This window comes from Heterocephalus glaber, unplaced genomic scaffold, assembly GCF_053883595.1.
Source record: "Heterocephalus glaber isolate CG9 unplaced genomic scaffold, H.glaber_assembly_v1.0 deba00001444, whole genome shotgun sequence".
NCBI lineage: Eukaryota > Metazoa > Chordata > Mammalia > Rodentia > Bathyergidae > Heterocephalus > Heterocephalus glaber.
Genome location: NW_028258297.1, coordinates 32227828 through 32254671, shown reverse-complemented (window position 1 = coordinate 32254671; position 26844 = coordinate 32227828). Strand labels below are relative to the sequence as shown.

Here is a 26844-nt window from a genome sequence, read left to right as displayed (position 1 = left end):
ATTACAGGTGTCCACCACTATGCCCGGGTCCCTGCACTTAGTTGTTAAAGCAGCTTTATTGAAGTCTCCGTGATGTTAACAGATGGGATCTGGGGAGGTCCCCCAGAGAGGAGACGGTACCTCCACTCACCCTACCCACGGGAGATTCGCGGTGTGAGAACAAGACATGTCAGACATTAGACAGTGTCGGGCAGAATTGAGGACATGCACCCTGGAAAGGAGAGCCAGCCCTCCAGAGAGCGCAGAGGCTGGAGTGGGATGTCCTGATGGGGCCCAGGTAGGCTGTGGGTCCTACTGTGGCCCCTGCCCCTCTGGCAGCCCAGGTCAGACGCAGAGTCTGTGTGAGAGTTAGGGACAGGTTCCCACTTTGTAGTGCTGCTTCCTGAGGGAGGGGTCGGAGCCCCTTCATAGGCTTATTGTTTTAAGTTTCTTGGAAGAGAAAAAGGCATTGTACCTTGGGGGTCTTTGTCTCCTGAAGCTTCAGTTTTTCTAAAAGTACAATTTTAAAATTACAGTTTTCTGGGCCCGGGGATTTAGCTCAGGGGTGCCATGCCTGCCTGGCAAGCACAAGGTCTGAGTTCGTTTCCTGGTTCAAAAAAAAAAAATTACAGTTTTCCTTGTCTCCTTTTTACCTGGCTTTTTTCTGTCCTGCCTCAACTGACATACAATAAGCTATACATAAACTAGATAGTTGATAAGTTTTGAGATACTGAAAGTATCCATCAGTACTAGTGGTTGGTTGCTTGCTTGCTTGATTTATCTATTTATTTTTTCAGTGCTTGAGATGGAACCCAAGGCCTTGTCATTATTTCTCTCATGCTTTTCCCCAAAGAGAGCTCAACTCTTAAATGCCTCACACCTCACAAAATATGGATTTGCTCATGTACAGAAAAGCTCCAAGAGACAAGTACTTTGAGAATTACATCAGACTGCCACCCTCCTGTCTCCTAGCTCTACTCCCACACTCTGGGAGGCTGAGGCAGTGTAGCTCACACCTTTGTCTTAGAAGGCTGGATCAGTGTCTTAGTTACTTTTCTTGTTGCTGAGACAAAATACCTGACACCCAAAGTTAAAGGGGAAAGGTTTATTTAGCTCACAGTTCGTAGAGGTTCCAGTCCATAATTGGCGGCTCCAAGGCAGGGTGGTACATGGCAGAGGGGCAGCAGTTCATGGTAGCAGGAAAAGAGAAAAGGCAACAGGGACCTTCAGCGCATCTTTCTGCGCCTTTTATCCCATCCAGACTACCGGGATCAAGGCGGGGCCAAACCAGTCACTCATGTGTAGTGGTTTAGTAATCACTTAATCCCTTAATCCCAGCATCACACTTTCCAGGTTCAGCCACCTCTGGAAAAGGAAGCCCTCCTTATCTTCATGAGGCTTTGGGGGGACGTCCAAACACAAGCCACAGCAGTCGGTGTGCCAGGTATCTGGTCAGCATCTTACTGCCCACCTCTTGTCATTCATTTAACAAGCACTGGTCAAGAGCATACAATGTTCAGGCCATTTTCTGGGTATCCCACATAAATAAGTCATAATTGGATTTTTCAAAGTCACTTTTCTCCTGGAGCCCCCTTCTTGGGTGGGGAAGAAGAGTGTGGAGGTGAGTGGGAGGAAAGTACAGACAGAGTGCAGGGGGAGGGGCAGATGGACACAGGTAGGGAGGGCACCTCTGTGCTTTGGTGGGAGACCTCTGGAGACAGTGGCATCCAAGCTCCACAGCTGTCACAGATGTCCTGAGCCTGGACAGTGAACTGAGTGTGTCTGGGCAGAATGCTCCCTGCTGAGGAGCAGAGGCACATAGTCCCTGTGGGCAGCGAGCCTGGCACCTCGGGATAGCAAGGAGGTTGGGTGGGAGCGTGCTTAGGGAGGTGAGCAGGGCAGGGGCAGAGCCTGTGGGAGCTTCCAGGCTGTGAAAGACTTGGTCATTTTTACTTTTAGAAACAAGGTGTCATTATGCTGCTCACGTTAGCCTTGACCTCCTGGGCTCTAGGGATTCTCCTGCCTCAGCCATCAGAGGAGCTGGACTGTAAGTGTGCACCACCCTGCTTGGCAGGACTTAGACTTCTTTTGTAGCACTGGGAATTAAACCCAGGCCCTTCACACACTTAGCTACACCCCCAGCCCTTTATTTTTAAATTTGGAGATAGGGTCTCCTGAAGTTACCCAGGCTGGGCCTGAACTTGACGATCCTCCTGCCTCAGTGTCCCATAGAGCTGGGATTACAGCATGTGCCACTGTGCACAGCAACTTAGACAATTTTATTCTGAGAAAGATGGAAGTGACGGATGGCTTTGGGTTTTAATAGAATCACTACTGGTGCTGTGTTGAGAATAGACTGAGAGAAGGAAATGCAGGTGGGAGGTGATTACCAGGGTTCAGGCCAGATCATGGCTGTTTGGACCATGTCAAGACAGCTAGTGAGCAGTAGCCCAGTTCTGGGTATTTTTAAAGGTAGAGCCACAAGGCCAGGCATGGTAGCCCACACCTGTAATCTCAGTACTGGTAAAACTGAGGTAGGAGGATTGCCGAGAGCTTGAGGCCAGCCTGGGCTACACAGTGAGATCCTGTCTCAAAAAAAGAAAAAGGCAGAGCCATGAAAGACTCATTCATTCAGTCCTCAGTCCTCATTTCGTTTGGTTGGCAGGTGCCAGGTATTGGGGAGGGACCCAGTGAGGGTGTGGTCTCCTCCTCAGAGCTGTCCAGAAGCCCACAGGTACCCATGGGGACCACTGCTGCCTGTGTGCAGGGTTGTCCCCCGGTGTCCCCTGCCTGCCGACCCCTCCGACTGTCTCAGCACCAAGCTTGGGATTCCTGCTTTTTGGCACCACGCCCTCACTCCAGAACCAGCCTCTTCCTTGTCCCTAGACCATCCCCAAAACAGGCTGCTTACTTAGGCCAAAAATGTGTCCATTGTCCAGAGAAGGATATTGAGGTAGCCATGTTCTCACCCAGCCAGACTCAAGGTCTGGCTCCTAAGTCTATAAAATTTTAGTTGAAAAGGGCCGGATATGTAGCTCAGTGGCACCACACCTGCCTCGCAAGTGAAAAGTCCTGAGTTTGATCCCTGGTACCAACAAAAATTTTTTTTTTTAGTTAGACAAATCAAGAGGAAAAAGCTTAAAGGAATAGATTTAAGAAGAGAAGGCAAGGCCAGGTGTGGCGGCGCATGCCTATAATCCCAACACTAGGAGGCTGAGGCAAAAGGATTGCAAGACTGAATCCAGCCTTGTCAACTTAATGACAGCATAACTCGGTCTCAAAGTTTTTAAAAAGGGCCAAAAAAAAGAGTGAAGGATCAGAGTGAGGGCCATGGAAAGTGGCTTTCCATAGAACCAAAGCCCTCTGTGAAGCTGTGGCCTCAGCCTGGCTCCCAGGTCGCAGTCCTGTGGTCCTTGACCCCAGGGATCACTTGACCTTGCCTCTTGTAGCGTGGGTGCCTGTAGTCAGACTTAGAGTAGAACTGTTGGACCAAGACAGAGCCGGCACAGTACCTTTCCCTGGAAAGCTGTGAGCAGAGACATCTTGCTGGACTCGCAGTTTCAAGTTCAGTCCAGCTTGCAGGCAGTCTCCAGAGTCTGATTGTCCCCTCCTTTCTTCCTGAGACACAGCCAGTCCAGTGCACCAGCGAGTCTCCTGGCAGAGGGACCTCCTGAGGGTGGACTCTGGGCAGCCAGTGTGGCCCTGGCCAGGCTGTCTGGTTACCACCCAGGTGGCAGACAGCCTGCTGGGCTCACCTGCAGCTTCTGCAGCCCCAGGGCTGGAGCAGAGGGTGATCCCTCCCCCTGGCTTAAGCCCTCTTGCCCTTCTCTCCTCCACCCAGTACTCTTCTGTGGTCTGCTCCTACCCAGTAGTCGTCCACCCAGGCCCCCGACCACCCAGCCTGCATTGACCCCTTGTCCCTGAGCCCATCCTTGTCTCTAGCACATGCTGGGTCTCCCCTCTCCCAGCAAGTTGCTGAGCCTCTTTTCGTTTTGTCACCGATGATAATTGAGGACACTTGGGGCTCCTACAGTCCAGGGTCCTGCAGCCACAGCACCTTCCCGCCAGCTGGAGTCAGAGCTGGGTGGAAGCAGAGGCTGGTCGTCTGGCTGCCTGGTTGGTTTTTGCAGGATGCAGGCTAAGCAGGGCTCTGCCACGGAGCTGCACCTCTGACGGTTTCTGCTGCCTGAGTGATGGCCTAGGCCTCTTCTCTGGGGCACCCAGGATCTCAGCACATAGGATGCCTGTGCCCTTGGTTGCCCACACATGGCACATCTGATAAGGCTCTGGCCACTTCCAAAGGCTGTGGGAACCCACGTGGGACGACCAAGGGCCAGACACTTCCCAGGGCTGCCCAAGTGTTCGGAAGGCCTGGGGGAGGCTAGGATGGAGGGAGGAGCAATGCTGCTGTCTTGGAGGCTCCAGAGGCTCCTTGGGCTGCAAGCATCCAGTGACATGGGGGCCTCGTAAATGGAGCCCTCCGGTCAGCCATCCAACCAGCAGAGCCTTGGCTTCCTTTTGCTCTGGGGATCCCTTGTCCAAGGATGGCAAGCTGGGACTTGCAGAATCCTCACCCAAGTACCACTAGGGAGAGCAGAGCAAGAGAGGATCCCCAGGGAAGCCACCTTCTGCTTCCCTTTCTTCTGTCTTCCTCTTTCCCACTGAGAGGCTGGCCATCCAATCTCTGCAGGTCGCAATGAACTGATTGCCCGCTACATCAAGCTTCGGACAGGGAAGACCCGCACCAGAAAGCAGGTGGGCTGGGGACACGGGCAGTGCCCAGGTGCGGTAACCCAACTCCAGCAGCTCCCAGGGGCTGGAGCCTCCCCAAGACCAAGTGTGGGCTCTTGGAACAGGGTGGCTCCTGGGGGTCCTGTTCTGCTGCCTAGGAGGAAGCTCCTGCCTCACTGGGAGTCGCAGCCCCTCTGCAGGACAGCAGAAAAGATGGCAAACATTGCCACTGCACTTGAGATTTGCCTAGAGCCTCCTGGGAGGTTTTTTTTTACCCATCTGTCTGCCACAGATGTGTGTGGGGGGGGACTGAGGCTGGGGTAACTGCTGCCTGGGAGCTGAGAACAGGAGCCCTCTCTCCCTACCACAGGTTTCCAGCCACATCCAGGTGCTGGCTCGACGCAAAGCCCGTGAGATCCAGGCCAAGCTCAAGGTGAGGAGCACAGCAGCAGTGGGAGGGGACAAGCAGCTGGGGCTCTGTGGACCCAGCGTCCTGCAGCTGGGGCTCTTTTCCCAGAAGGGACCATCTCCCTGTGGGCCTGAGCTGGCTGCTTGCGTGCTGAGCCAGGGGCTGCTGCACCCAGGGGCTGCTTGCTGTCTGGGACAGTGAGGATGAGTCCGAGACTGCTCTCTGCTGGACCTCAGTGCCTGCTGATCAGGCACCTAACTCCCAGGGGACCTGCAGGCCAGGCTCCCACTGGGGTACACCTGGCTCAGAGCAGCTGCATTGCCTTCCAGACCCCATTTCTTGAAGACTCCCTTGAGTTGCTGTCCCTCTCTGGACCCCTCAGCACCCTCAGCCACAGCGCTTCGGGTGGCAGGGTTTGGTGGAATCGCAGTAGGGGCCGCTGAAGGCTGACAGTTGCTTTGCCTCCCTGGTCTGCCCAGCTGCAAGGCTTGTGCCAATGGGCTTCCTGTTGGGAAATTGGGCCTCCTGGTCTCTGAAGCCAGGGGCCTTTCTGATGGTCACTAGGCAGGAGTGGGCTGACAACAGAGGTGTTTACAGCAGAGTCTGTGCAGCCAGTTGGAAAAATCTAACGTTGGGCCATTGGATTAAACAAGCAGTTTACAAACTTTATTTTTAATTTTAATTTTTTTTTCTGAGACTGGTCTTGTGTCTTTGTTATTTTTCTCATTACTGAGACAAAATACCTGACACCCAAAGTTAAAGTAGGAAAAGTTTATTTGACTTGTAGTTCAAAGAGGTTTCAGTCCATAGTCGGCTGGCTGCAAGGCAGAGTGGCCTGGCAGAGGGGTGTTGCAGAGGAGAAACAGTTCATGGCAGGCAGAAACAGCAAAAGCACAAGGGACCTTGATAGAGCCCTTCTGCTCCTTTTCTTATCCAGACTGCTTAGGGCAGGCAGCACTCACACCCTTAATCCTAGGCCCTTGAGCCTAGCACTGCACCATGAATCAATCCCAGCATCACACACTCTAGATCCAGCCACCTCTGAAAAAGCCCCACCTTGGCCACATGAGGCTTTGCAGGCACATCTAGACACAGCCATAACATCTGGCTGTGCAGTTCAGACTGGCCTTGAATTTACTGTGTATTCTAAGCTGGCCTTGAACTTCTAGAGATCCTCTTGCCTCAGCCTCCCAAGTAAAGTGCTGGGATCACAGAAGTGTACCACCATGCCTGGCTACAAACTATTTTTTTTTAAAGCAATGAAGGTCTCTTTTATTTTCTCTCCCAACAACAATCTCACCCAAGTATGCTGAAAAGCTGTTCTGCTTGTACCTAGCTTGCTGAGAAGCAGGCCTGAGAGCCCTCCTCGCATATAGCCTGTCTCTACTAAACAAGAACCAGAGCACCTCAGAACCCCCGTGAAGAGCCATGGATGCAGATGATCTCACAAGTCCCAACTGGCCCCATAGTCCAAGGCCTAACATTGGTCCCTTGGATCATGGTAGTGGGAACTGTAGATCTTACTGCCTCCCAGCAAGCCACGCCCCCACCAGTCTGGCTGTCGCCTGCACCCCACAGCTGTGGCCAGGCACCTTGTTCCTCTGCCTGGGGCAAGTGGCCTGGCCACAGCTGCGGGCCCTGCTCTGTCTGCCTCCAGCTGGCTGGGACTCTGGCAGGTGGAAGGTAGAGGACAGACTTCCAGTGTTTGCTTAGAGTGTCCAGGGGCAGGGACGGTTCCTGCTAGCCCAGGTGTGGTTCAGAGCACCACACACACCCTTGCCCTGGGCTCCATTTGGGGGTCAAGGGCAGCCGTCCATGGATTGCTAGGTGGGAGCCACAGACCTTTAACATGGCAATCTTTCATGTGTGTGTATGTTTTCCTAGAGAGATGGACCTGAGGATTTTTTTGTCCTACTCTTACGGGGTTCTGGGACCTAAAGTGAGCAGGTGCTGAGTGGACAGCAAGGCCAGGTAGCTGTCCTCGGGCTGTGACTGCTGCCAGCCCTGCCCTTCCCTCTGTGGCCATGGGTGCTTGGTCAGGTCGCACAGCCTCCTGGGACCCCTTTCACCTTCCACATCCACATGAGCTGGCAGTGATACGGGGCGGTCATTCAGTGACTCCTCAGCCGTGCTCCTGCCACTGGTGCCCTCCCGTCTTCCCTCCCTTCCTCCCAACTCCTAGCTTGGCCACCAAGGATGTGGTTTCCTGAGCCCAGTCATTTGTTAAGACCGGGGATCCAGGAAGGGATGCCAGTTGCTGGCACGAGGCGGGTGGAGCTGCCCGGCCTCATCATCCAGGGTTGAGCTCAGAGACTGGTGCACAGCCTGCCAAGTTGTGCTTCTGGAGGGAGAGGTGGGGTGGGTGGCCGAGCGGCTTTTCCTCCTGAAAGTACAAGTGTCCTTGGGAAGAGGCACCTAGACTGCCAACCTCTGTTCATTGTCAGGACAGCTCCTGAGAGCAAGCCTCCAGTGTCGCCCCAGGACAGAGGGGAGGGGCCGGTGACAGCCTTCCTCGGCTCGAGCTGTGTCGGAGGGATACTCTATATTCAGGGTGGTTTCCTGTACCCTCCGTGGTGCCTGGCAGGTTCTAATGTGTCTCCACTGCCTGTCTGGTTGGCACAGGCTGTTCTGTGCAACTCTGGGCTGTCTTAGCGCTCTGTGGTTATAACAGACTGCCAGAGGCTGGAGATCAGCAAGGAATAAAGCTGGACTTGATGGCCCACTCCTGCAGTCCCGGGTGTTTGAGATCCTGAGGTGGGAGGATTACTTGAGCTCAAGAGTTCAAGACCAGCTTGGTCAACATAGCAAGGCCATGTCTTAGAATGGGGGCCGTTTTGGGGGCAGTGTTGTGGACGTAGCACAGTGGTGAGCATTTGCTTAGCATGTACAAAGCCCTGCATTCAATCCCCAGCACTGTAAAAAACAGTGTAGAGAACAGAACTTCTGTGGCTCCAGTTCCGACAGCCGGGAGATCTCGGAGTGTGGGCCTCGCACCTGGTGTCTGCATCGTAGCACTGGAGGCACTGCCTGGAGACAGAGCAAGTGCTCCACGTGGATCTCTCTCCCTTTTGTGAAGCCACTCACACCATCACGAGGGCCGCCCTTGGCCTCATCTGTCTAATGCTAATCACCTCCCAGACACCACAAACACCTGATTAAGAGGAGCTTCCAACACGTGGACTTTGGAGACACATGCGAGCCATACTGTGGAATAGGCTCTCCAGGCCATCGCTGCTGTTGGCACCCTGGTCACCTAAATTCTCTGAGCCTTAGTTTCTTTCCTTCTTCTTTTTTTTGAATCAACACTGGGGATTAAGCCCAAAGCTTCTTGTGTGCAGCCAAGTGCTCTACTGCTGAGTTATGTCTGTAGCTCCAGCTCAGGTTCTTCACCCTATAATGGGGTTCCTGCTGTTCTCTATCCTCCTGGGAGTTAAAGTGGGTAACACAGCGGAAGCCTCCCATGTGCTATCTTGGGCCACACCCTGGGAAGTGGTGGGACAGGGGTGCTGGCTGCACTGCCAGCAGTGCTGGGGTGGGCACCTCTGATCCTTACAGCCACCGTACTTTCTGCCTCCCAGGGCTCGTGTGTGGATCAGGGAGATTATCCTGCCACAGTCACTGTGAGTCACAGGATCTCCCACAGTTCCCAGCTTCTGCAGTACTCAAGGAAGGCCTGGGCCTCCCAGCTTAATTATCAGATAGTGGTTTATTTGTTTTTCCATTTTAAATGGTTCATCACAGCTGGGGGTGTGGTTCAGTGGTACAGCACATGGTTAGCATGTATAAGCTCTGGGTTCCATCCCCAGTGCACACACGCACGCGCGCACACACACACACACACACACAATATTCATCATAAATTTCTAGTCAGAGCTCTGGACTGACATAATCAAGCCATTTAGCACCTGTAAAGCTGCACGTGCTAAAAAGCACTTAGGGTCTTAGTCTATGTGTGAGGTCTTATTTTGGACAAAGATGTGATTCCCATTAGGCTCTTTGAAATAGAGAGTATGTCTCATCAGTTTTGAAAACTTTTTGGAACGATGGAGCCCAGGAGGAAAACCGCTGACTTACACAAGTACAGTACTGCCTTGGAGTTCACATTTGCAGGGCCAGGGATGGGCACCAGGGGTTTGCACATGCTAGGCAAGAGCTCCACCATGGAGCTCCATGCCCAGCCCTATATTGTTATTCTCGGTGACATACCAAGGGTTTCCTAAATGCTTGTGTATTCAGGGCCAATGCAGGCTGAACCCATTCTTTGGTTCTTTGAACCCGTAGGGGACAGGCAGTGATGCTGGCATTCTGGCACTGAAAGGTAGGGGAGTCCCATGGTGCTTACAGTGCAGGGGCCCCATAGGGCAGGATGAGGCAGGTAGGGCCACAGGACCCTGTCTTTGGGCTCCGACAGCCCACCTGGCCAAGGACAGCCCCTTCTGCACCCTGAGAAGATATCCAGCAGAAACTTAGCATCGTCATGCCATCTAAGAGGTGCTGGGTTTCAGGGCAGGTTCTTGTTCTTCCTAATTTTCTCTCTCCCCCACCCCCTCTCCCTTTCTGTTTTTTTTAGAACCAGGGCCTTGCTCCACCCCTGAGCCACCCTGCCCATCTAAAACCCGACTCTTGAGCTGCCTCCATGGTTACCAGACACAGCACCGGGGGTGTGGCTCAGTGATAGAGCACTTTGATAGCATGTGCAAAACCCTGGGTTCCAGCCCTAGTACTGAATGAAAAGAAACGCAGTCTGGCAGCTGATCTCCAAGGCCCTCTTAAGCCCTGATGACGGGCGGGCAGGCTCATGCTGCTGTGACAGAGTGGAAACTCAGGGAAACCAAGAGACAGTCACAGGGCCAAGGTAGAGTGCCACACAGACTGGGCTGGCTCCCTCATCCTCAGTCAGCGCTGCCTCACCTGAGCCTGCATGGAGCATGGAGCCTGCACACTGAGTCCCCTTCAATGTCCCCCAGGTTCAGGGAGTGAAGGACAAGGCCCTGCAGAGCATGGCTGCCCTGTCGTCCACCCAGATCATCTCAGCCATCACCTGCCACGGTAAACTGGCCCTGGCCCGAGGGCCAGGCTGCCCTGCAGTCTCCGGGGTAAGTGGGGTGGCCCAGACAGCTGGAGGGAGCCTGAGGGTTCAGTTTCCATACTTCAGTCCTTTCCAGCCAGGTGTGCCGGGGGAGGAAGGTACGAGGGCCCCAGGCTGTCCTGAGTTGAGGCTCAGCTGACAGAGCCATGTTGGCCCCTTGGTAGTGACACAGCAGGCCTTTAGCCAAGGCAGGGGCCGGCATCAGCTGACAGCTGAGCTGGCCCAGGCTGCAGATGGGAGTGGAGCTGAAGCTCAAGGCCCTGCCGTTGGGTGCCCTTTAGCAGTGTTCCAGAAGCGCTCCTTCCTGGGGCTGTGTCCTCATGGAGTCTTTGAGGCTGTAGAGACCGCAGGGTCTTTAAGATGCACCAACAGCTCTGCCCTGGGCACAAGGGGGAAGGGACAGGCCCTTTATTCTGTGGGCTTCTTGTCCACTATATGTCAAAGATTACTCCAGAGAGCACAAATGTTAAAGGGATGTGACAATAAGGGATCATATGGGCAAGTCGGTTTGGGACATTAGATTTTGTTTCAGTCCTGGGGATGAGACCCAGGGCCTCATGCATGCTAAGCACACGCTGTACCACGGAGCTGCGCCCTGTACCCCTAAATAGATTTCTTGACCTGAGGCCTGTGATGGGGAACCTTTTAGAGACTGGGTGCCCAAACTGCAACCCAAAACCCACTTATTTCTCACAAAGTGCCAACACTGCAGTTAAACTTGAATACTGAAGATTTAGTTTAGAAAGAACAACTATTACTGATGCCTAGCTGCTGGGCCAGCTTGGCTCGTGTGCCCACTGAAAGGGCTCTGAGTGCCTGCTGCAGCACAGTGGCACAGGTCGGCCAACACCGCCCTCGGCATTTCAGAAGCTTGTGTGCTCTGGGACTCTCCCCTGCACATTTTGTCTGTGGGGCGTCTTATCCACAGAGCCTTGCTGGAGCCTGGTGCCCCTGGAAGCACTTGGGGATCCCTACAGCCTGTTAGCATTAGCAAGCTGGACAGGGACATCCGCGTTCCTTCCTCCTGCTGCTGGGGTCAGCGCACAGCCTCCTTGAAGCTGAGGTCCTGCTCTATCTCCCTCACTGTGGGCCCTGTGTCCACACAGCTGTGCTGATCGTACTTTTTGCCTTCTCAGTTTTGGCAAGGAGCTTTACCAGGCCAAGTTGGAACATCCAATGAGTGAGTATGGGCTGGTGTCTGCCACTAGTTGCTGTCTGAACTGAAGTCAAACCAGAAACTCAGGAGACAGCCTGGCCATGGGGGTGGGATGGAGTGCCGTCTGCATGCAATGCCCACACCCTGGGGTGCCATTTGCTGGAGCTCCTGTTTGTGCAGGGTGGGGCTGGGCCAAGCTTGGGACTCAGAGGGAAGGAGGCTAAGAATCAGCCCTCAGGCTGGCTGGGGAGGCAGAGGAGGGCAGATTCTCCAGCAGATGTGCTGCTCCTATGGATTAGCCACAGAAGCTGAAGGAGGCAGTGGGAGGGGAGGGAGGTGGAAGCCACTGAGACCACTGCTGGTCCGACAGAGGGCCCGCCACAGAGTGTGTGGGCCCTGCTCCAAGCCGCTGACATGGTCCCTCCTCTCCCCTGCAGCGTGAAACCTTTCTCTCAGCAAACCTACACTGTCCAGCCTCCGCTGCTTCTGCCAGGTGGGTAGGCCAGAATGGCTCCCCTGTACATCGGGCCCTGCAGCTCCTGCCCTGGACCTCTGCATGTCTATAGATGCCGCCCTGCTGCAGGCCTAGGCCGTGTGTCCCAGGGTCCTGCCTGCAGCCTTTCCTTGCCCTCTACTAGCGTGCGGAGCCCGTTTGTCCCCTTGAGGGGTCTGGACTGCTGTCCTCTTTTCAAAGGTAGTGCTGTGCCAGGGGCAGCTGCCCTCACAGGCGGGCTGTGGCCCTGAGGGTCTCCAGCTTGACAGATCCCTGTCGTCCTCTCCTTCGCATGGCAGGCCAAGAGGCCCCTTGCTCCAGCCTGGCCTGGGGGACCTGAGGGAAATGGCCTGGAAGGTGCCAGGGCAGGGCCGCCGGTCAGCTGTGCCCAGGGCTCCCCTCACCCCTCCTAGGAGGCATCCTCGGTTGGTGTGGAGGCTTCCTAGCTGCCAACAGTCACACTGGCCCTGGGCTTCCTTCCACCCTGGGCACCTGAGTGCCGCTGCCCCTTGTCCCTACATGGAGCACCACCAAGTCCAGCCCAATCCCCTGCTCTCTCTGCCCACATGGATGCAGTCTTCACTCGGGTCCTCTGACGCTTGCCTGGTACTGCAGTGGCCTTGTAGCTGGCTCCGCATCACCTCTTGCAGTCCTGTGATGCTCTGAGGTGCCAGTCTTTTTTTTTTTTTTTGTACCGGGAAGCGAACTCAGGACCTTGCACTTGTGAGGCAGGTGCCGAAACCACTGAGCTAAATCCCTAGTCCAAAACTTTTCAAAGCTCAATTTTGCTTTTTTGTTTTTTGGTTTTTTTTTTGGTTTCGGTACCAGGGATCAAACTTAGGACCTTACACTTGTAAGGCAGGCGTGGTGCCACTGAGCTAAATCCCTGGCTGGGGTGCCAGTCTTGCTGCGTTGTTTCTGGGCTTAATGCTTCTGTGACTTTGGAAGACAACATGACTCTGGATTGCCTTCTGGGGTTCTCTGGTCACCTCTGTCACCCCTGTTACCCCTTGGCGCCCTCCTTCCTGTCCCCTGCCCTTGCTTCTCCCCACACTGTGTGCTCCCCTCTGTCTGTACGGTGTGACCTTTGTTGTCACTCCTGTCTCTGTGTATTGTGTCACACGTGGGTGCGATATAGTTCCTCAGTAAGCGGTGCGTGGATGCGTGAAAGAACAAGTGGTTCAGCAGATGCATTAAGCACTGGCTGTGTCTTGAGTGGCTGTCGCCCACCCTGACTGTCCCTTCTAAACCCCCTCCTCCACGTGCCCCTGAGTTCTCTGCCTCTGACCGGGGACCACTGTTGACCACACTCCCCAATGGGAACGCTGGGGCCATCTAGAATTTTGTCCCTCACAGGCCACTGTTCCAGTGCTGACATTTCTCCCTGTGTGCTCCCGTGTCCCCATTCTATGGCCCTGAGTCACTTCCCACTGGGAAAGCTTTCACGCCTGTCTGTGGCTTCTTGCTTCTTGCCACTTCCCAGATTCACCCTCTTTCTGTGTCCCCAGTGAATTTCTAGTCTCGCCAAGTTGGCTCCTGGGCTGGCACGCTCACCTCTGCTGTTTCCTTGGCTTGGAATGCCCTTCCAGTCTACACCCAGGGTTTCCCATGTGACCTCATCCCTTTTTTTAATTTTTATTTTTGGTACTGGGGATTGAACTCGGGTCCTTGAGCTTTCAAGGCAGGGGTTGGAGCCACTGAGCTAAATCCCCAGCCCCTTCATCCCTTCTTTATAACATGGCCTTCTACGGGAGCCTTTTCCGACAACCCATAGGGACCCATTTGGGCCCCATTCATTTGTTAGTGAGCCTGTATTGCGACCTCTTCTGGGCCAGGTTCTGCTCTGCCAGAGAGGCAGCTCTGGGCTGGTCAGGCAGCTTCCTCCCCAGACCAGAGGTGGCTTGAAGGCACCAGCCCAGCGGTGCCTGCTGTGGCAGCCCTCCAGTGCTCAGTCTCCCTGGAGTTTGGCTCCGCTCCAGCTGCCCTGGATCTCGGCCATACCTGCCTCCTGCCTCTGAGGGGGATGCGGCTTTCGCCAGTGAGCCAGGGGCCTTGAAGACGGTTTAGGCAGGGAGGGCACATGGCAGCTTCTGTGTGCCTCTCCCGCTGTGCTCAGGGTTTGAATCTCCTTCAGGACCTGCCTCATTGCCCTCCGCACCCCTGGCGCCCCCGTGGCAGGGCCGCAGTGTGGCCAGCTCCAAGCTCTGGATGTTGGAGTTCTCTGCCTTCCTGGAGCAGCAGCAGGACCCAGCCACGGTGAGTCCTCGCAAGCTCCCGCACCACACTGTCTCCTGTGGCTCACTCTCCACCTGCTTTTGGCTTCCTGCCTGCTCTTCTGCCACACTCTGAGGCTTACTTAGGCTCCCGGGCTGGCCCTCCCTGCCCTTTCTTCTCTTTCCTCACCCCAGTCCTTCCCCATCCCTGCTCACTGTCACACTGCTATTGCAAGCCCTCCTCCTTCTTAGTCCAAAGCTGCTCCCACCCCAAACTACCCCAGGTCCTTCCCTGCACTCCCTGGCCCTGAGAGGCCGGCAGGAAGCTGAGGAGACTCCTGTGTCCAAGTCCCATCCTCTGGGACACCATCCCTGGGCTGTCCTCTTTAGTGTCTGGGGTCCTGGGTGACCAGTGTCACCTGCAAAGGCCAGACAAGCACTCAGAGGAGGCCTGCTGACAGGAGGCCAAGACTGTCTAACTCCAACACTCTCAACATGTGTTAGCTGAGGAACCCATTAATCAACGATACTATTCCTGCCCAGTATGAAACAAAAGAATTGTACCTGCACCATCCCCAAGTTCCCCCTGGGGAAGCTGAGGCCCAGAGAGGTAAAATGACTCGTTCCGGGTCACAGAGTAGTGGGGTCCAGAGCAGGGCAGGAAGCACTGGCCCACCCTGTCTGCCCTGCCTTCCTGTCTCTCAGACCACCATTCCCTCCACAGTACAACAAGCACCTGTTTGTGCACATCGGCCAGGCAAGTCCAAGCTACAGCGATCCCTACCTCGAAGCCATAGATGTCCGCCAGATCTGTGACAAATTCCCAGAAAAGAAGGGTGGGCTCAAGGAGCTCTTCGAACGGGGACCCTCCAATGCCTTTTTTCTTGTGAAGTTTTGGGTAAGCCCTAGAATAAACCCTCCCTTTCACCTCAGAGCATTTGTGGTGATGTCGGGGGTGAGGTGAGCATCGTGCGCTGGCTGCTGGGAGGCAGCTTGAGGGGCCAGGGAGCAGCAAGCATAGAAGGAGCCTCTGCTGGCAGAGAGGGGAATGGGGAATGGGGTCCCGAATGCCAGAGAACAGGGCTGCAGGGTTGAACATGGGGCCTTGTGCATTCTAGGCAAGCACTCTGCCACTGAGCCAACCCTGAGGCCAGCCCAGGCTTTTCTGATGGTGGTAGTGGCAGCCAGCCAGAAAGTGGGGCCATACGCAGGTTGTAGTGTGGGCTAAAGACTCACAGGGGAAGCAAAGGGCAGGGGAAGAGCCAGCCTCAAGCACCTGCTGTAGCCGAGCCTTTGAAGGGCAACTTTGGTACCAGTTCCCGGGTCTGCAGTGGGCTGGACCGAGCTGGGAGAAGGGGCATGTAGGGTTCGGGTCGGTCAGCCAGCCTTCGCTGGTCCAGGCCAGGCTGTACCCCATTCAGACAGCCCAGCCCAAGACATGGCCTGTGCTGGCAGAGCCTGGTCCTGGGAGCCCTGCATCTGCCGTGGGGGAAGGAAGGCAGGCAAGGTCAGACAGGCCCCTAGCAGACCAGGCCTCTTGGGGGAGGCGGAGGGCCTTGGCCTCCATAAGGTCCTGGGTTGCCTCGGGGCTAGGCCTGGGTGCTCCACTCCCCTAGTCCTGTTTCCCCTGGGACCACACCGGCCCTGCTTACATCTCCTGTCACAGCCTCTCGCCACTCTGATAATCTGGAAGCTTCCTGGTCCTAGAAAGAGGCTGTTCACACACAGAGGGTGTCAAGGCCCGGGCAGCGAACCCAGCCCAGCGCTCACCCACAGCCTGGGACTGGCCCACCCTGCTGGGCAGTGTGTGGATGGAGCTCCAGGGGCCCCTTCCCCTGATGTTTCTGCAGTACATCCTGTAGTGCCGCTAAGAAAAGATGCCTGTTTGAAATATCATTTTTACATCCCTATACTTGACTAATATTTTGAGTAAGGAATCTGGATCATAAACAATTTTTGAGAAAAGAGAAGATCCTTTTTTTTTTTTTTGGCTACCAGGGATCAAACTCAGGACCTTCCGCTTTCTAGGCAGGCGACTGCACCATAAGCTAAATCCCTGGCCCCAGAAGATCCATTTTTAAGAGCTTTTTTTTTTCCAGTCTAAACTGACAATGAACTCACTTTGAGCCCAAGATGGCCTCAAACTCGTAGGATCCTCCTGGCTCCACCTCCTGGGTTTCCTTATATTCCCACTAACACTTGGTATTTTCTGTGGTTGCAGCTGACCTAGTGGCTCTGCAGGGGCACCTCTCTTGGCTTTGATTTGCATTTCTCTGATGCTTAAAGATGTTGAGCATCTTTTCATGTGCTTTCTGGCCGTTTTGCATAACGCCCCCACACACCGTCTCACTCTGTTGCCCAGGCAAGCTTTGAGGGATACTCCTGTCTCAGCCTCTTGAGTAACTGGTACTGCAAGCATGTGCCACCACGCCTGGCTAATTTGTATATCTATTTTGGACAAATGTCTGTTTAGATCCTTTGTCCATTTTTATTTTGAGTTATGTATCTTTTCCTGATTTTCCTAGGTGTTCTTTATTTATTCTAGAGAGAAGTCCTTAGATGTGTGATTTGCAAATATCTTCTCCCCATTGGTAGGCTTTTTTTGGTTGTTGTTGTTGTTTAGTTTTTGTTTTTTGATACTGGGGATTGAACCTGGGACTTTCACATCGAGCCACATCCCAGCCCTCTTTGTCCTTCATTTTGAGACAGAGTCTTGCTAAGTCACTGAGTTGTCCTGGCTGGGCTCACACCCATGACCCTCCTGCCTTGGCCTCCCGGAGTGCTGGGATTTCAGGTGTGTACCACCACACCTAGCCTCACATTCTTGATAGTGTAAGGGTTTCCAATTTCGAAGAAGTCCAGTCTGTGTACGTTTCTCTTTGCTGTCTGTGCTGGCTGTCCATGTTAGCAGTGCCTGTGAGCCCTGGGTGCAAGGTGGGCTTGATTTTAAGACTGTTGGAGCCGAGAAGAGATTAGTGAATGCCATTGTGTCTGCTAGACCTTTCCTTATCCTGGGATGATTTCATTTCTCCACACACTCCATTAATTTCCCTGGAAGGGAGGCCCTTGGCCACAGTGCTCTGGGAATAGGACAGAGGAGAGGGTTAGGGGCTCCAGCCATTTCTGGTGCTGATTTTGCTTCTTCCTCTGTCTCGTCCCCGTCTTTTATAACAGTCCCCGTGTCGCCGAGGCCCGAGTCCGCCTGCGTCATTTCTGGTATAAGTGTCCCTTGTTCTTAGGAGGGGTCCAGCCAGCCCATGTGCAGGGTTCTGGCCTGGCCTTTCTTCACAGCAGTGTCTCCCCAGCCCCTCCAGCCCCAAGCCATCTGCTCTGCTCCCTTCCATGGGGAGCCTTCTGCTACTTGCCCTGCAGAATCCATTCCAGTCCTGGGAATCAGCCTCCAGTTTTCTAACGTGTCTTGAAGTCCTGTCGGTTTGAAGTCCTGTCTTCTCCATTTTTTTCCTCTTTCACAATTTTTTTACATTGCTAAGGTTCAAACCCAGGACCTCACACATACATGTTAGGCAATCACTTTACCACCGAGCTATCCCTCCATCCTTTTTATTTTGCTTTTTATTTTTTTTGAGACAAGGTCTCACTAAGTTGCCCATGCTGACCTTAAACTCACAATCTTTCTGTCTCAGCTCCCGAGTAGCTAGGATTGGAGGTGTGTGCCACCATGCCCAGCCTATGTACAGCACATTTTTAAAAGTTCTTTGCTATTATCATTCTACTTGAGTCTGTAGAAAGGGAAAACAATGAACCCATATGGTTGGATTCCCACCTTTAACCCAGTGTCCAGGAAAATGGGTTTAACCTGACTGGTTGGCAGCATCGTCTGGAATGCCGCTTGAGAAAGGAAAGTGCCAACAGATGCAGTGTCTTAGAGGGGAAAGAGCAGCACATTTATGGCATCTGTCATCTCTCCCCCTTGGTAATGAGTTAATGAAGGTTTGTTTTGCTTATTATTATTATTTTTTTTGGTACCAGGGATTGAACTCGGGACCTTGCGCTTGCAAGGCAGGCGGTGGCACCACTGAGCTAAATCCCGGCCCTGTTTTGCTTATTTTTGAAACTGGGTTTCTTTATGTTGCCTGGGCTGGTTCCAAACCCCCAGGCTCTCATGGCCCTCCTGCCTTGGCCCCCAAGCCTGGCACCAGCCCTCCCCTTCACTGAAGGTTCTGAGTAGGACACGATGTGGCCAGAGTTGCGCTAAGCTGGGAGAATCGGCTGTCTGGCTGGAGGCAGGTAGGAGGCAGGAGCTGGGGCTCTGAGGTTGGTGCAGGTTGGGATCACCCCTCAGGATGGGGTGCTGGTCTGCCTTTCTCAGGAAGGGTTTAAACCAGGATAGTGAACCTTTGAGAGCTTTCAATGATAGTAACAGCCCTCTGTGGCACGCTGCTGTGGTTTCACCACACTGGTTTAAACCATCTCACTTCCACTTCTGCACACTTTTGCTTCCTGCCCTGGATGTGGAGATTGGAACCGAGAGGCTTAGCCATGACCCCGGTTTACACTGCTGCTGTGTGGCAGCAGTGCTGTGTTAAGTTGTCCCTGCCCTGTCCCTGCCCTGCCCGCCTCCTGTGCTCACACTCAGCCTGCCCAGGTGGTCTCGATGTGGAAGAAGCCTGGGAGGTGACACGTGGCTCTGTAGCTCCTCCCAGCACTGGTGCCGCCACCCTTGAGGGTACAACTGGCGCCAGAAGGGAGGCTGGCAAGGGCAGGAAAGCCCTGGATGGGGTCACTGCCCTCGAGGAGGTGGTGTGTTTGGGTCCTGTTCCCTGGCTCCTACCTTGTTGAGTTGTTGATAATATTCTCTTTCTTCTTTTTGCTTTCTCTCTCTCTCTCTCTCTCTCTCAATTTTTTCCTTCCTTCTCGGTGTGGGCATGGAACCCACCGTCTCTCACATGCTAAGCAACTGTTCTAGCCCTGAGCGATACCCCTAGTGTGGTTTTTGGTAATGTTCTGTGTTCTCCCTCCATATGAGGATCACCTTAGGCCTCCATTTCACAAATGGGGAAAACGGGCACAGAGCAAGCGAACACCTGGCTTCGAGGTGTGCAGGGTTGCTCTTGTCTGTCCACGCCGTGGGATGATGACGTAGACCGAAAGATTACAGTGGCACCCTCCTCAGCACTTCACGTGCACTGACATGGTTAAACCTGGCCACGTCCCAGAGGTAGTTCCAGCCGATAAGCTCACCTACAGAGGGGAAACTGAGGCACAGACAGGTTAAGCACCTTACCAGAGTTTACCAGTTCAATATGGTACCAGGCCCAAATCTAGACCTAGTAGCCTGGCTCTGGGTGCCTGCATCTGTGGCACCACCCTGTCCTCCTTTCCACTGGGGTCGCAGCGCTTCTCCTGTGCCCGTGCAGGTTCTCTGGCCTGCTCATGAGCAGGGTGTGGGAGCAGCATGGAGACAGTAGACACCCCTGACCCTACAGTCCATATCTGGTGTGGGTGGCTGGGCCTCTTGGATTGTTCTGGACCTCGAACTTCCTTCCGGAAGACAAGGAGGATGCTGTCTCCTGGGAGGCGCAAAGACGGCAGGTTGGGAGAAGCTAGCGTGTCCTCCCGCCTTGCTCATGGCTCCTGCCATCTTCTCCTTTCCCCTAGGGGAAGCTGCCTGTGGGGATTTGTAGCAGAGTGTGTGGGGACCCTGTCTGGGGAAGTCTGGCTAAGCAGGTTCACAGATGCACACACTTGGCCACGTACGGTGCCCACAGCCAACACCACTCCAGTCTTTTGGAGCTCGGGGTCCTGGTTGTGTCCATGATGTGGAGACAAAATAAGGCAGGCTGCCCACTCAGGCCATTTGAGAGCTCAGACCTGGCGAATCTCGGCTTCTGTGTGCCCGTCACTGTCTGTCCTTGAGGCACACGAGAGGCCGGGGCTCTGAGCTGCAGTGAGGGAGAGCTCTGCCCTGCTTCCTGGAGCCCCCAAGAGCAGGTACCCTGAGTGCTAACAGTGAGACCAGTCAGCTGTGGCTGTATCGCCTTTCCCACCCAGCCTGCTAAGTTCTGGCTTCTCGGCACTGAAGAGTTGGTCAGAATCCTCACAGAGCGGCAGTGTCGCCAGTCCGAGCTCCTGCCTCTGTCCCCCTGAAAGTCACTGTTCTTTGATCAGATTATGGTAGCAATCTATAGACTCATGTCCTGCCAAGACAAGTCCCTGCTGGAAATGGCATCTGTGTACTGGAGAGGGAGGGGAGTCACTGAGGCAGGGCTCTGTCCAGTGAACGCTGGAGCCCAGAGCTGGGGACAGCTGCTCCCCACTGTTGCTCTTAAGCTCTGAGACCAGAAAAGTCATTGTTCTGGTGGGAGAGAGGGGATTCTTGGACATTATGGGCCATCAACACCAATCTGCATGTTGAAAATGCTGAGCAGAGTCACAGCTCATGCCTGTAATCAGAGCAGCTACTCCAGAGGCCAAGGCAGGAGAATTGCAAGTTCAAGGCCAGCCTGGCCAACTTAGCTAGACCCTGTCTCAAAAAAAATAAGGGTGGGGGATGTAACTCACTGGTAGATCTTTTGCCTGGCACCTAGCATCCACAAGTCCTGGGTTCGATCCCTAGTACTGGTTGGGTGTGGGGGGAATGCTGGGAGGGCCTGAGCTGAGCCCTGGTGGCAGAAGTTTGGTCCCGGCCTTCCTGCCATCCCAGCCTGCGCTCGGGCCCTCCCGGCCCTGACATTTCTCCCAGGCACATACCAGCACATGACAGTGAATCTGAGCCCCGTGGGCCCCCACACCCAGGCTGCAGCTGTCCGGGCTCATCTGTCAGTCACCCGATCCCCCACACCTGCTCCAGGCCCAGCCTGAGAGCTGCCCACTCTTGAACAGCTATGAATAGGGTAGAGGGAGGGAAGGGGCATTCAGAGGGCAGCATGGTGGGGCTGGCAGAAGACTCCCCTTTGGCAGGGAAGGCCAAGGAGCCAGGCGTATCCAGGTGGTGCTGAGAAGGGGGCTGCAGGTTGTGGGCAGTGGCTGGAGCATAGCTGCAGAGCTCTGGGCACCCAGGCTGGGCTGAGGTGCTCCGGAGTGAAGCCTCTGCATCACTGCCCAGCATCTCCTGGGTCTTATGCGGGGCAACCAGGCCAGGTTCTGGGCCGACCCTGATTCATCTGTGGGATTGCTCTCCTTCCTGGTGCCACTAGCCACCAAGTCCACTTGCTGTCCTGCTGACAAATTCCCTGAGAGGAGAAATAATGCCTTGAGCTCTTTCTCCCCTCTGTCCCGGGCTGGGGCTGGATAAGTGGATGACTGAGTGACTGGAAGGGCCAAGGGAGTGGAGATGAGGATGGTATATTTGATAGGGTGGAGCTGGGGCTTGGAGAACTTCCGGGTGAGCAGGTGGGTCCACGCCTCACACCGCACCACCCAGCAGTAAAGGTGGAACAGTGAGTGAATGTTTACTGAAGAGCCCTGGGTTGAAGGACACCCTGTTCTTGCCCCCAGCCAACGTCCCACCTGGACCAGAGAGCGTGGGGTAGTGAAATGGGTGTTCACATAGCTCCCGCCCCACTGCAGGGGCAGTTCTGCCTCATGGGGAGGACAAGCCCAGGAGGGGCTGGCGCCAGGTCTTCGCAACACGTGGCACTTTCTAGGTGGCACAGGCTTCAACATTGCTTCTTTAATCACCATGTCCTTCTTTTCACTTATGTTGGGAAAAACAGAATCCTTGCTTTCACGATGTGTTACTTAGCATGGGATGAAGGAATAAAAGTGAGCTGGCACCACAGGGGGCATGGGATCACCCATGGGTTGGCGTTGGTCAGGCACCTGAGGGTCCTCACCATGCGGTGTCCAGCCTCGTCCCTCGATCCCCCCATGCCCGGCACTAGCTTCCCAGGCAGCTGGGCCTCCTGCTGTTCAGGTCCGCATTTGTGCCCTGTGCTGCTGGTTGCAGCCCACCCTGAGCACACAGATTGTCCTCAGCCCATGTGTGACAAACTTGTCACCTAGGAGGACTACATGACTGAGAGAATGAGCAGACAGAAAGCCTGGGTTCTGGTTCACCTGTTTCCCAAGAAGAACTCGGGCTGTGGATACCATGGATTCCAGCTCTGCAGAGGCCTGCGTCACCTCTGCTAGGAACCAGGATCCCTTGTGTGCCTCATCCCCCAGCAGAGGCCCTCCTGGAAGGGTGGCGATGGAGTCAGAGTGTGCAGCTTGGGCCAGCCTGGGGTAGGAGTGCAGGATGTGACAGGTATGGCTGCTCCAGAGGCTGGGCTTTGGCTGGAATGCTGCTGCAAGTCTTCTTTTCTTCTTTCCTCCCAACAGCCTTGTTAAAACCAGTGCCGAGCACAGTGAACCATATGCATGCTATGTCAACATGAAGACATCCTAAAAGTAATCATTCTCATTCTGTCCCCTTTCCTGCCTTTCTCACTCAGCCTGTTGGGTTTTTTTGTTAGTTTGTTTTGTTTTTCTGAGATAGGGTCTCACAGTGTAGCACAGGCTGGCCTTGAACTCCCAGTGATTCTTCTGCCTTAGCCTCCCGAGCCTGGCCTCACTATGTTGGTATTGACCCATAATAATAAACACAGGCCTTTCTCAACATTTTATGTGGCCACACAATGTTTCTGTTGTTCTAAGACAACGGCCCATTGTGTAGAAAACTCTTGTTCTTGGAAAACTCAAAGGAGAGCAAAATGGCATATGTGCGTCCCCTAGCGGCCAGCAACAGAACTGGCTTCCCTGGCTCTCATGCTCAAACCTTCCTGGGGTTCTTGGAAGCCCTTGTCTTGGTGCAGCAGAGTTTAGGTCACAGCCTGCAGCTCCCCCTGCATCCACAGGGCCGTGCTCTGGTGCCAGCATAGTAGTAATTTCAGACCAGTAATGTGGGTGGGTGAGAGGCCTCCTAAGAATTTTCCTTCTGTTATATGTGCATTTTTCTGAGTCTAAAATTGTTCTGTTAGCAACCATAGCTCAGGCAGGATGGTTTGTTGTGGAGCCCAAGTTCTGGGGTGGGGCCCCTAGATGGCCAAGGGCTTCAGAAATACAGCTCTGGCCTGGGAGTGCCCATGGCAGCCAGTTGGTTCAACCTTCCCTCTGCTGGGTTGGGAGCCTGCAGACCCGAGCCTGTCACCTGTAAGCTGTGTGGCCTTGGGCAAGCCCCACCTGAGTCCGGGAGTCTCCCTGGTAACCAAGGCTGGGGAATCTTGTGTGATGCCAGGAGAATTGCTCCACCTGTGCTGAGAAGCAGCTGTTGCAGGTACGTTCCGATCAGCCCCACATCCAGCAGCGGAAGTAAGCACCTCCGGCCGGTGAGGAGCAGGTGCACAGTACCAGCTGCAGGGCTAGTGAAGGGCCCTTGGAGCTAGGTGGGCACAGGGTGGGACTCAGGCCCCTGCGGCAGAAGGGCTCCGTGAGACAGTTGGGGCTATAGGGTGGTGAGTTAGACTTGGTTTTTGCAAAGAGCTCTTACAGCAGCTAAGAGAATGCCCAGAGGGAGGAAGAGTGGTGGGAGGAAGGCCAGGAAGACCGTGGAAAAACATGGAGGGTGGCTGAACCCTGTGGTCAGAGCTGTTTCAGAAAAGACACCGTCAGGGTGTGGTGAAGGCCCAGAAGAGATGGGACAGGGAGGAGCCTCCCTCTTCTGGGTTCCTGCTCTCCCGCTTTGTTATCAGAACTGACTGTGGGAAAGTTCTGATAAATTCATTCTGATAAGGATTTGCATATCTGCAGTTTAACAAAACAAAGTCAGACTATGAAACTCCAAGACCAGAGGCGCAATTGGGAGCCTGCTTGCTAGGGGTGTCCGCATTGGTGGCAGCAGTGGCCTGAAACTGAAGCAGCCCTAGGGTTCTCTTTCTGTTGCATGAGAGACTTCACAAGGAGCCTGGGAGTGAGGATGAGAACGGTGAAGCTTTCCAGTCTGCTGTCCACTTGCTCTGTTCACCCTCTGGATTCTTCCAGCCGGAGACTGCTATGAGACTCATAGCCTCTCCCTGTGGCAGGGCCCTGCAGATCGCATCCTCAGCCTCCTGTCTCCCCCTGCAGGCGGACCTCAACACCAACCTCGAGGACAAAGGCCACTCCTTTTACGGGGTCTCTAGCCAGTACGAGAGTCCCGAGAACATGATCATCACCTGCTCCACCAAGGTGTGCTTGTTCGGCAAGCAGGTGGTGGAGAAGGTGGAGGTAGGAGGCTGGCCTGGGGCGGGTAGGGTGACTTGGGCATCCTCGGAGCAGGCCTGTGGGAGGTGGTGGCTTCTGCACGCACTCAGGAAGAGGCCTTCTAGTTGTGCAGCCTCTGACAGGAGCACTGTTGCCTGTCTGAGCCTCTGGGATAGGACTCTGTGTTCACACACATCCTCTCCGAGAGTGGGGTGGGTGCACCCGGGGCTGGGAGCTGAGCCTGAGTGAGCCCAGAAAGAGGAAGGCCCTGCATGTGGTCTCCTTGAAGAGAGACAAGTGATCTCCAGGGTCTGCGTTCCCTGCCCCTGCCTTCCTCCATGCTCAAATCTGTGTCCCCACTTTGTGATTTCTTAGTTCCCAGGAGACCCACACTAGTGGAAGTGACAAAAAATTCACTTCCTTTTGGGCAGCAGTTTCCAGCAGTCTCTCGAGCACACTGGCCAAAGGCATGTTGAGGGCTGTGGTGAAACCCTGCTTGTCGCTCAGTGAGCAGCGAGTTGTCCTCTGATGTTCTGGTGCTCTGCACCTCGAGAGTGACGAGGATGTGGGACGCCCGTGACCCAGAGCACCGTGGGTCTCTGTCCCTGTCCTCGTCTCTCCTCGCGTTGGTCTGATTAACAAACCCCAGCACTCACATCCACCTGTTAACCAGGTGCCAACCAGTGCCACGGAAGAGACTTCCTGTTTTCTGGGGATGCCCTGGATCCACTTGGCCTCAGTTGGTGGCTTTGCCATCTTGGGGGCAGAATATGGGCAACAGCAATTTTCCTTCTCTTTCTTTATTTTGGTGCTGGGAGTTGAACTCAGGCCTTGTGCATGCTAAGCATGGACCCTGCCCAGCTCCTCAAGTTACTTATTTATTTATATATCTATCTGTATTTACTTTTGTGGAACGGTAATTGTGATCCCATGTGGCCTCACCCTGCTCCTGGCCTGGCAATATCCTACAGGAGTGGAGAATAACGTTAGCAGCTAGGAAATCAGCCTTCATAGGATCCAGCGGTCTGGTTCGATTTCACCAGTAGTGCTTGTGCTGTGCATGTAAACGGGGCAGACTCTGCCTGCGTTAATGCAGCCAGAATCAAGATGCTGCCGGCCCATCTCATCATGGCCTCGACCGCTGCATCTCTAAGACACTGGTGCCCAGTGTCTGCCCACGGCTGACGGGAGAGAGGCCTGGCTTACTGTCTACCCACCTCAGCGTGGCTCTGCTCCTGGGCCTCCAGCCTCCTGCCTTTTCTTCCTGTGTGACAGTTGCTCTGGTTGTGGTGCCTCCCACAGAGCAGGCTTGGGGTGCAGATGAGGGGATGCTAAGTGCCTGCTGTCCCCTGCATCTGCAGACAGAGTACGCTCGCTATGAGAACGGCCACTACTCCTACCGCATCCACCGCTCACCGCTCTGCCGGTACATGATCGGCTTCATCCACAAGCTGAAGCACCTGCCCGAGAAGTGCCTGATGAACAGCGTGCTGGAGAACTTCACCATCCTGCAGGTGCACACAGGTGGGCGCAGGCAGGGGGCACCAAGGGCCCCTCCAGAGGTTTCACCCATCTGTCTCACTGCAGGTGGTCACTGACAGAGACACCCAGGAGACCCTGCTGTGCATTGCATACGTCTTTGAGGTGTCGGCCAGTGAGCACGGGGCTCAGCACCACATCTACCGGCTGGTGAAGGAATGAGAGACTCGGGAGCAAGGTGGTTGAGACGTGTGTGCAGGACATGGAGACATGGAGGGGACCCACAGGGAGGCCCCCAGAAGTGCCATGAGAACAGAGTGGAGCAGGCGTGATGCTGCCAGGGTCAGACTGCCTGCCCTGCCCACCCGCCCCCAATAAACCTGAGGTGTTGTGCATGTGCAAAGGACCTATCTGGCTTTGTGAGCCTGGGAGGGCCGGGGGAAAGCAGGCGGTCTGGGGGCAGGCTGGACACAATGGCCAGACAAGCACCAGGGTGTCCCAAAGCCAGTGCCCCTATGGATTCAGCCAGGAACAGCACCAGATTCCCAAGCTCACGGCCTGGGTCCCTGCGCTGCCATACTGAGCCACGGGCCACATAGGGCCTGGGGACAGAGCCAGGCCTGGGCCACACACCCTGCAGCTGGTGTTGACGGGCAGGCCCACAAGGGCTGGACTTCAGGTGTGGACGTGGCGATTGTCGGGAGGGTGCCATGAAAGTTCTTTAGATGGCTGTCTGTCTCCAGTGGTCATGGAACCATGCCTGGCTGTCTTCTCCGTGACTATGGTTGAGACGTCAGCTCCCATCAAAGCGGGGAGGGCGAGGTGTTTTCATCCTTCAGCTCTTGTGTCCCTGGTACGGCCAGGAAGTGGGTCTGGCACATGTGATGGCTGCTGCTCCCTGACACCCACCTAGCCCTGAGCGGCTGAGTCCTCACCCCCTCTCCACTGAGGACACCACTCAGGCAGCTTCCTTTGGGCGGCCGAGTGGTTTCTGTGCTCTCTGGGGACGGAGGAGGAGGGCTGGAGCCTACCCTGCCTAGTGAACACTCCAAGGGCTTGCTGGGTTGTCTGTCTCCCAGGAACTGTGGGGCTTGGGTTTAGGCTGCCCTGGTGCCATGCATAGCATTTAGAGCTGCCTGACCTAGGCGGACATCGCAACATGTCTGAGCCACA

General features: G+C 54.8%; 1 protein-coding gene across 17 annotated transcripts in view; it reads left to right on the top strand.

Annotated features, from left to right (window-relative positions):
• Positions 1-26050, top strand: part of Tead4 (TEA domain transcription factor 4) — a 53832-nt gene extending 27782 nt beyond the window's left edge. For 5 of the 17 annotated variants that reach the window (XM_004869339.4, XM_021248076.2, XM_021248075.2 and 2 more), the window contains exons 3-13: positions 1939-2026; positions 4670-4734; positions 5081-5143; positions 10087-10215; positions 11345-11388; positions 11802-11857; positions 13992-14113; positions 14795-14968; positions 24076-24216; positions 25554-25706; positions 25780-26050. In XM_004869339.4, the coding sequence (XP_004869396.1) occupies positions 1939-2026; positions 4670-4734; positions 5081-5143; positions 10087-10215; positions 11345-11388; positions 11802-11857; positions 13992-14113; positions 14795-14968; positions 24076-24216; positions 25554-25706; positions 25780-25893 (1149 nt within the window). In that variant the 3' untranslated portion in view covers positions 25894-26050. Of the gene's footprint in view, positions 1-1938; positions 2027-4669; positions 4735-5080; positions 5144-10086; positions 10216-11344; positions 11389-11801; positions 11858-13991; positions 14114-14794; positions 14969-24075; positions 24217-25553; positions 25717-25779 lie in introns of all 17 variants that reach the window. The other 12 variants (XM_087213576.1, XM_087213572.1, XM_087213571.1 and 9 more) reach the window with 7 other exon arrangements.
• The last annotated feature ends 794 nt before the right edge of the window (positions 26051-26844 follow it).